Raw genomic sequence first — 10,324 nt, forward strand, 5'->3', positions numbered from 1 at the left:
AGAATATAGTAGTTGCTCAGTAAGTATTTGTTAGACAAAACCAATACTAAACTAAATACAACCTCGATAAAATGTATAAAAATGCTTAAGAAAAATTACAGAATTTTATCTATTCACAAGTGTCTGACATATCAAAAAATATGGTTTCCAAATATACATAGAATCTCAAACACACACACATATACATTCTCCCTCTTATCAGACTGAATGTGCCTGAGGACAAGATACGTATCTGATTTGTCTGCATGTTAAGTACATTATCAGGAAGTGCACTGCACCTATCTATATGTAGCAGCTCCCTAGTAAACCTTTGTTAATGTAAGGAAGTGCGAATAACTACAAAAAAGAGTCAGAAGAAGGGAGTGAATATTTTTCATATATTTATCATTAAAGAAATTTTAACTTACCCAACAGAGTCAGGGAGAGCAAAGTCAAAACCAAAATAGCATTTACTATTCCAGATACTCCCAAAAAGATTTTATACCAGTGCAACATCACAGAACAATCTGAAAGATTAATTATATGAATTAGCTTAGAAAAGTATGTTCTTAAGAAGTGATGGCAGTTGTAATAATAGAACTGTATGTAATATCAGCTTTAAATTTTTAAATATTAGGTAATCAAAAGCATAAAACCAAAGGAAATAGAAAAATACACATTTATTTTATTTAATAATGATAATACTCTGATGGTCAGAAGCTATGACATATATTACATTGAATATTAAAAATTGCTACTATTTGACATAATTGACCAGTGGAAAAAATAATTTTAATACATACACCTAATGATTCCCCAAACATGCACACAGCACAATCACCCACACACATACATGCTAACACACAAGCACACTCAGGCATGTGGGCATGTACACTAACAGATACATATATATATTCACATAAATAAATATTTTCTAATTAATCATTTGCTTTAATGTAACTTTCACAAGTCATTTCACCTATATCATTTACTAAGGATATGAATCAAAACTAAATATGACTCCTTATGTGTTATTTTAATCTGAAAAAGTCCTAAAATTCTTTCTTACCCATGTAATAATAGTGCTTCAAGTTCTGATTTTTGGTAAACTCCTATAGAGTGACTACTGTTTTGTTTTTCATATATCAACACTGTTAGGTTGAAGATGAGAGCATGCACTCAGCGATGGTTATTAATCAACAAACTGATACCATTAGACAGAAAGTAAATACTCTCATTCAGTGTCTCAAGTATACATGTTGTTATGTTTTCAATCTCATTATGAGGATTTGCATTGGTGGACGATGGTTTATAGAATTTATAAGCAATTAGTTTATACTAAATATATGAACATCTATGATTTACGTAATAGTTTATGTCCTCATCAAAGATAATTTTTGCGAATGCGTTATAATAATTGGTAAAAAATTACTTCTCATAATTGTAGTTATCTTTATTGTTCAGTCAATAAACTAAATTTTAATACTGAAATTTATATTCCAAATACTCTTTAAACCTGTGGAAATAGAGATCGTACATTTGAAGTTGTAAAACTCTGTCAAGAAAAAGCATAATAAGCCATATAGAACAATATTTCAGAGAAATAGCACATAGCTTTTTTCTTATCATAATACTGACAAATATAGAAAAATAAAATTTATCAAAATTCAATTAATAATGAATACACTGCATTTCCCAGATTATTTTTTAATACTTTGATACATTAGTAATGATAACCAATAGTCCCAAGAATTCAATGTGAAAAAAGTTATTTATTTATTTTTAAAAATCAAAGAAATGATTATCTTAACATGTTAGGAGGTAGTCAAGAAAACACTTAAAAAGATAGATATACAAAATGGTACAATCCTATGGAGGGACATTTGAGAAAAAACTAGCAAAATTATATAGGCATTTACATTATCAACTAGCTATCTCTCTTGTGGAAATTTGTCCTGGTGACATATTGGCAAAATATGAAAAGACATATGTGCAAGGCATTTCAATACTATTTCTAATGGAAATGTAATAAAAAAAGGTAAACATCATAACTGTCCATCAATAGAGGGACTAGTTGAATAGAGTGAAAAGAATAGGATGGAAGCTGGATTTATGGGTGTTGGAGATATCTTAAAGTACCTTGCTATACAGGTTTGACTTTGAAAATATATAAGTATTTTACATTATTATAAAATGATAATTAAATTGTATAATATGTATTACATATAATTATAATTGCAAAATATGTTTACTTATACATAATTATAAAATAAGCCAAAATTTTAAAAAGTGATCCTTAACAATAAAATGGAATATGAATTAATAGACCTTAACTGAAGATTAAGTTAATGGCTTAATTGTAAGAAAGGAATTATTTCAAGTGATTTTAAAACAATTTGAATGTGCAAGACCAGTGGAATGAATACATACAAAGGACCCACAAAAACCCCTGCAAAAACATTTTAATCTATTTTTCTAATGTGTAATTAGTAAAGGATGACTATTAGCTTATACAACTTAGATAAAGCTAGAATTTGCAAATTTATTATTTGTAGCTTCCTGAGTTCCTTTTCTGTACCACAACACATTTGGGTTTCCGAATGACATCTACAAACTGAATATGAAAAAATTTTGCACAGAGGAGCCACTATATTGTGTGATCTTTCGAGTTAATATATCTATTTTCTAAAACAAATTTTTAATCTGGTGGAAAACATATTTTAAAGTTTTTGACAAACCCAATAAAAAATAAGAATTAAAAATGCCGTATTTTATGTTTCCTGAAAATCATTAAGAAATTATATGAGACAAATATTACTTTAAAAGCAAAAAATTTTTAGTCCCACATTAATAAATGAAAGACAGAGACAGAAACAGAAAGATAGAGAGACAAGACGGAGATAGAGACAAGGAGAAGAAAGCTCCAAAAAACCCCAAAACAAAACAATGAAACAGTTCAAGAACAGAAAAGAACAGAATATTGGAAATTACTATCCACACTAATATTCATGTTAATATTAACCCTACTAAATCCATACCCATACTAATCCACATACTTGGGAAAAAACCTGAATTCCATACCTTTAAATTTAAGTTGAGATGTTTGAATTGAACTTCTTTTTTTCAACTGCAGATTCAATGTCATGTATCTTTCTTCCTCTTGCATCTTCAGTGTGAGTGAATGTGTATGTATGTATGTATATGTACGTTTGGTTTTTTAACTATGATATATAATGAGAAAATAATAGTTCTGATGCTAATCAGAGGTTTGTCCTCAAACTACTAATTTGTCCTCAGGCTGTCCACTCAGGGTACCTACAAGAGTTCACGGTTTCATCTTTGGTGAAAACCTCAGAGGAAATGTTTTTTTTCTCATGACCTAGATAACACATAACTTCTCAACTATCCACCATGTATTGTATTTAATATTACATTTGTTCTTTTAAAAATTTCTCCTGATAATCTCATAAAGTCAGAAGAATGGAAGTTTTACCCCTTTAAGAGTTAAATCATATATAGCTGCTTTTTTTTAGCCTAAATACGTAAATTTTCAATCACATTACCTAAAATATTGATATTTAATATAACTTCCAATTATCTAACAGTTAAATTATTTTCAGATCCTAAAACAACATTGATTATAAATTATGCTAATAATATAATTATATGATTTGAAGAAAAAAATACTGGCAATATTTGCATTCTAAAGACATCCTAAATATTAAAAAAAAATTCAAGAACTTAGGAAAGAAACCATATTTTCCAATGACCTTTTTGGTATTTGAAGAGACTACCCAATATTTATGAGACAGGGCAGAAATTTATTTGTTTGTTTGTTTGTTTGTTTGTTTCTCTTAGTTTCAGTGAGGTCTAATTTATATACCATGAAATTTGCTTATTTTATGTATATAATTGGATTAATTTAGCAAATATATAAATGTATATGACCTTTACCAAATCTAGTTTAGAACTTTTGTATCACTCTAAAATATTCCCTTCCGCCAAAACTAAAAAGAGTAATATAACTCTGGAAATACTAACTTTATATATTGAAATAAAATCATTTAAAATTTTGGTAACTAGATCCCAAATCTCTGGCAATTGTAGCAAATCTAGAATGGAAACCCAAAGACGTTAGCCACAGACTTTCCTAGTGTTTGGCTAAAGATTAAGTAAGAAGGCAAAATTTGGTGAAGGTATTCCATTGAGGGAAGGAAATGTCTACAGAGAGAGCAGCATGGGGCTTTGCTCTTCATTCTGTGCATAGATTTGTTCATCTCACAATCACAGTGGCAGGCTCTTTCTTTAAGGCCTCACACAACCACCAGAGAGCACCAGTTCACAAGCGGAACTGAAGGTTTGCTCTTGCGAGTCCTTGCTAGAATACAGAAAGTGAAGGCTGAAAGGCATCATTGTGTCAGAAACCAGCTCACTGATTTCACTTACTCCTAGAGAGTCATTCAGAACACGAAATCATCAGACGAGCGTTTTAACTCACTGACTCCGTGGCTTCTACTAATTAACATGATTCTTTTCTTGGAACCTGCAAAACAATCAAGCTGGTTGTTTATTTAATATTTAATAAGTATCTACACTGATATGGTTATTGTGCTCAGTACTGCCCCACATTACTAATTAATATCTGCCTTTATTCACCAAGTCTTTTATCCAGGGATGATAAATCATTCTTTTTTAAAGTTAATTTTAAGATTACCTTCCCCATCAAAATTTAAAATTCTTAAAGTAAAATGAATTCGAGTAATTTAGATTTAGAATGTTTCTGTATTATTGAATATGTATTTCAAGTTTATGACAGAAAATAATAAACATCTATGCTATCGATTTGTAATTCCACTGTACTAAAGTCAACTCTCCTGAAATCAGTAATAAATTATTTTGGGGGAGGGGGAAGGCACAAACACGTATTGCTTTATTTCATGTTTCTCTGGATTGCAGAAGTATCAGCAGTGGGCTGAGCCCGCAGGAGGATGGAGGTAGCTGGGCAGTCCCCAGGCCCTCTGGGGAGGTGGTGGGGAGTAGGGGGAAGTAGCAGAAAGAGGTGATGTCCTGCAGCTCCTCCCTAGACCAGCCCCTTCCCCAGGTTCTCAAGTCAGGAAGCAGATCAAGGCCCAGGAAGAACTCCACATTCTTAAATTGAGGCCAAAATTATGTAGGCAGAGAGTTTGTCATCCTAAGGCATGGACTTGGGCAGAAGGGCTTCTCCATCCCGTGGCCTCCAAGGATGATTGCTGGTCAGCGGCCACAGGCACCTGAGCCTGTTTCATGGGGCCCCTGTCTCTAGAAGCAGTGAGGTGTGCTCAGGACAGGGCTGCAATCCTGGTTTTGCCTCAATTTGCTGGCTAAAGGGCAAGTGCCTTCCCCTCAATTTTATTATATGAAAAATACATAGGCCACAAATAAACAAATTTCACTGCTTTATGAACATATTTCCTCTTAAGAATTCTAAGTAAATAATAACTTACAAAAGTTTAATTTGAAATGCTCTCAGTACCAATCTGTTTTGAAGACCCTATGTCAAATAGCTCTTAATAACCCTGATTCTAATATTACTTTAAAATTAATTTATTTTTAAGGAGAAAAAATGGAATTAATGAAACGTGTGTTATATTTTGTGTTAAAATAAGTGACACTAAGATCTGTGTAAACCTTTGTTAAAAAGTTACGCTTCAAGTATGGCAACGATTAAAAATGCAATGTTTCTTTTTTTTCTGCAGTCATCACCCTAAATGATTCTGACTTCTTATTTCGTATCAATGAGAAAGCAAAGTGGAGTGTGGGTCTGCAGAGAAAATAACTGAATGTTTTATATCGTTTTGAACTGAGATCAAAGAGCAGTAAAAAACAAAACCAAATTTATGATTAGTTCTAATTTACTCAATATCTTAGAATTTGAAATTTTTATCTCTATTTTTTTTGTTGTTTAAAAATAAATAAAAGGTAAGACTCAGTAAATGAAGACATAATTCTAGCAATGGCCTAATTATATATAAATCATATATATCCTTTTTAAATTTCCTTCCATAAGCATTTCCTCCTGTTACCATTGGAAGTGATTTGAACTTAGGTGTCACTCCAATGGCAGGGGCGTGATAATGGCGCAGAAGTGTAATTAGCATTTTTCTTTGGTTCCTCATTGATGCAGTGAAGAATCACAGAAAAGATTTATGGAAAGTATATTTTAGAAAGACAAAGCACGCTCCAAGGAGGAACATGGTTTTAGCGAAGAGAGCTATAGCAACCTAGAAGTGGGAATACCTGAATTATTTAAACTGTGATCAGTGGTTCCAAAGTCATTCTTAGGTTATTGGCAGTGAAGTCATTTTGATTGGCACATGGCTGCTGTATAACACTGCCTAGGACGTATGCGCTTACTCAGAATTCTGTTCTAATTAGATTCATGAACTTCCAAGCATAAATATGGTATTACAATGACAGTATAATGAGCATTTGGTTGTGGGCAGATTAGGGTAGTATCTTCTGCACAGGCATCTGTGGCCAAATTAAACCAGCTATAGATTATGGCCCTCCTGTCTTTTGTCTCTTGGAATGCAGAAGGGATTCTCAAACTACCAATGCAGTGTTCTTTGGGTGGTCTCTAGGCTGGGCCTCTATTTTTTTGTTCTCCTGAACTCCTGTGTATATATTAACGAAAGAAATTTCACCAGTGAGTATGCACTTTCAATGCAGGTTCATGAAAATAACATTCTACATAAATCCTCCACTGTCAAATCAGATTACAGAGGAAGCTGTATATTGTAGTTACAAATATTAATAATTTTAAAAAATCAAAAAGAGTTAATACAGGACAAAGAACAACCTTTATGTATATTTCACAAGGGAAGATTGATAGTGATGGAGTCCAGCGGAAGTGCTAGAGGTAGTGAAGATGGTAATTTCAGTATTAATGAAATTAATGGTATTACTAGTACATTTTCTCTAGCATCCAAAAGAAGAAAGTTTATGAAGGAAAGTGAAATATTAATTTGTTCAAATTCTTCTGAGAAGTTCATTGAGGGGAAGATTAAGTGCTGAATAAAGAAGATAGCAATAGGTTAACAATTACCTTGACAATATAAGAAAAAAATGATTTTAAGATTTATCCAGAAGAATACAGCAGAAGATCCAAGATCTCTTTTCCCCTATAGAAAGAATATTGTGGTGTCTTCAGCAATCAGATGCTAAATAATAACAACAATAACAATTATAATATTAACGTTTTCCCAAACTAAAAAACAATAACCATTTAGGTCTCAGCTTACTTTTGATTTTTTGAATAATTTGACTAGATGTGAAAACTAACACTGATAATCAGGTGGATCTGCCTAAAACCCATGTAAAGGCCAACGTGTCCAATCTCAGATTGCTACATACCACTGCTCCTTGAATTTCCATCATTCTTCAATGGCAAATATATGAAAAGTCTTGAGGATGTAAACTTAAATTACAATAAATCTTTGGTGGTTAACTGACCCAAGAAATCAATGCAATACAAATTGTATTGCAATTTGTATTGCAAAAAACTTTGATTGTTGAGACCAGACTGCCTACCAAGATACCATCAATATCATCTGCCCAGAAAAAAAAAAAGCAGGAGATTTTTTTAACCAGCTCACGCTGTGTATCTAATGGACCACTGGTAATGAAATTTTTTCGGAGCTACAGAGTCATGACATCTTTCAAAGCAGAGTACAACTAAAGAAGATACATCATACCTGAAAGTTATAAGGCTTCTGTGTCTTACTTCTTGGAGCTGATATCTGTACATCGCTTCTGCAGTGTCTAATTCTTTCCTAGGCGCTATCGTAGCTACAGATGCAAAGCCTAGAAGAAATTTCCTGAATTATTTAGAGAAGTCTTCTCTGATCACATTTTCTAATACTATGACCTTCAATCTACTTACTTTGTCACTCAATATTATATGCACACAGTGATTTATTCATTCATTTAACAAAAAAAAATATTGAACATCTACTATCTGCCTGGCAATGTTCTAAGCACTGGAGATATAGCAGTGAATACAACAAAACTGATGCTTTCATGCTGCTTATATTCAAATAGAAGGAGATAACACCAATAAACACACAACGAAAGAACTATATAACAATTCAGTTGGTAAGGGAGTGCCTTGAAGAAAAATAAAGCAATGTCCAAGCTTAAAAATGGGGGTTGCTTTGCAATTTCTGCAAGGGCAAAGCAAAAAGATCATAATTAAAACATTGTTAAAATGGCAGGCAGGAGTTAGTGTTAGCTTGAAATATAGTGGTGGCAGTGGAGCTGGAGATTCTGTATGTATGAGGGAAGAATCCGAGGGCTCACAGATGGGTTAGATGTAGTGTTTAGGAATAAAAAAGAGGAGAGAGATGATTCAGGATTTTTTGGTCTGAGTTACTGGGATAAAAGTACTATTAATTGAGATATTAAAATAAAAACTGGAGAATTAACTGGTATGAAAGGCAAAATCTGAAGATTAGTGTTGAACATTGTAAGTTTAAAATGTATACATGAAAATGGCAGTAGAGAGTTTGGGTAAACAGTTGATAGACAGGTATGAAATGTAGGAAAGAGGTCAGGGTAAAAAAACATAGGTTACAAGAATATGGCTAGTATTAATGAAAGGCTGGATGGGATCGTCTAAGAAGCTGATATAGATAGAGTAGGTATAATTAAAGAGAAAAGAAGGACTCTGCAGAGGAGATAGAAGGGATGTCCAGTAGCTTAGAAGGAGAGTTCCACGCAAATGAAATTGAGAGACGGGGCGGAGAGGAAGGGAAATAGATACTTATAGTTGTATATATACTTTTACAATGAGGCATTTCAACATGATTTTGTGTAATTCCCCAGCTAGATAGATCTATTCAGGTACAGGTATAGTGTAGACAAAAAAGTGGATTTAATTGCAGAGGAATAGCCAAATTATATTAGTCAAGACATATAGCTGTGAGAGGAGACACTAATTTCACTATTATTGTGATGTAAGGTGATTCTGCTGTTACCGAAAGAATTTTACAATACCAGCCCAATTGGTGCTCATATAGACAAAATCATTTTTAAAAAAATAATTTTTTGCTTCATTGGATTTTAAGGTACAGTAGGTTCTATATTTATACTCATTAACATTCTCATTTTATCTTCATTTAGATTAATTCAGTCATTTGCTAGTTTGACCTATATTTTGAATTAGGTTTTGTTAATACTAAATCAGAGTTACAAACTATGACCTTAGTAAGTAATTCTTTTTTAAACCTTGAATGAATAGTAAACTTCCAGTATTTCTAAAAAAACCATTGAAATTTACATCTTCTTGTTTCTAAGTAAAGATGTTAAACAGACTTCCTATAAATTACGTAGCTTTTGTGGTGAGATCAAGGGAAACGTGTAAAAGAAACGGACGTGTGGAAGTTACATGCTTATTTGGTTGCAAATGAATTAATTCTGAGACTTTAATGAAAAGCGAAAGGTAAGTTTTCTAAAACCTCTCCGCTTGAAAATTGTTTCATCATTGAAAGCAAGATTGTGAAATATACTCTTTATAACTGGTTTATCATATAGTTAAGGCTCATTATTGTTAAAGACTTATTAAATCTCTCCCTTTTAATATCTTGTGTAATTATATACTTATATGATTTTATAATTATATTTTTATAGGTAAAATGATTTATATTTGATGCTTATATCTAAAATTAGACTACAGACTCCAGGGCAGGGATGATAGCAGTCATCTTTTTACCTCTCTTGGGTCTTACTTTTCTGATAGTCATTGAGAAGCATGGGACTCTCATGTTTTGCAGTTGAAAGTCCAGAAAAATAAAGATATTTCCTATTTTATTTATCAATTTAATATTGGATATGTTCTGTTATATTTCTGGACACTAGATCCTCATTGATTTTGTCATTTCATCATATTCAATTCAGTACATCTACCATTCAAAATAATTATTTGGTCAATGAAAAAAATTATGTAAATATATAGCCTCAGCCACAATAGTCGTATTAATAAATTTTGTCTTCCCAGAACCTTTCTTTCTATTTCTTTGGAAAAACCATCTGCTCACATAATATGTTCTTGGGAGGTTGTCAGTATACCATTCTCATGATTAAGATGATTACTTAAATAAGAGCAGGTAAAGATGCTGATAAAATAAAACATGGATCTATATACTTTGACCTCAGTAAGTAGAACCATGCTTGCTTTTCTATTGTATGAGTCATTTTGTGGTTTCCACAAATGTGATAGGTTTCATGCAAAATACAAATTTTCATTTGTTTGCTGGAGAATCAAAACATTCATTATAATCATCCTCCCCAAATGTCAGATGTAAAAAAA

The 10,324-nt window shown here is 32.2% G+C and overlaps 2 protein-coding genes across 2 annotated transcripts in view; one reads left to right on the forward strand and one right to left on the reverse strand.

Moving 5' to 3' along the window:
• Positions 1-3,145, reverse strand: part of KLRF1 (killer cell lectin like receptor F1) — a 9,907-nt gene extending 6,762 nt beyond the window's left edge. Inside the window, exons 1-2 of the mRNA XM_011365756.1 lie at positions 3,061-3,145; positions 408-506 (exon numbers count right to left, since the gene is read on the reverse strand). Of these exons, the coding sequence (XP_011364058.1) occupies positions 408-506; positions 3,061-3,145 (184 nt within the window). The remainder of the gene's footprint in view (positions 1-407; positions 507-3,060) is intronic.
• CLEC2B (C-type lectin domain family 2 member B) overlaps positions 1-10,324 on the forward strand; it is a 47,219-nt gene that overhangs the window by 31,122 nt on the left and 5,773 nt on the right. The gene's annotated exons all lie outside the window — the stretch shown is intronic.

The sequence above is a fragment of the Pteropus vampyrus genome, unplaced genomic scaffold (genome assembly GCF_000151845.1).
Source record: "Pteropus vampyrus isolate Shadow unplaced genomic scaffold, Pvam_2.0 Scaffold116, whole genome shotgun sequence".
Classification (NCBI taxonomy): Eukaryota; Metazoa; Chordata; class Mammalia; order Chiroptera; family Pteropodidae; genus Pteropus; species Pteropus vampyrus.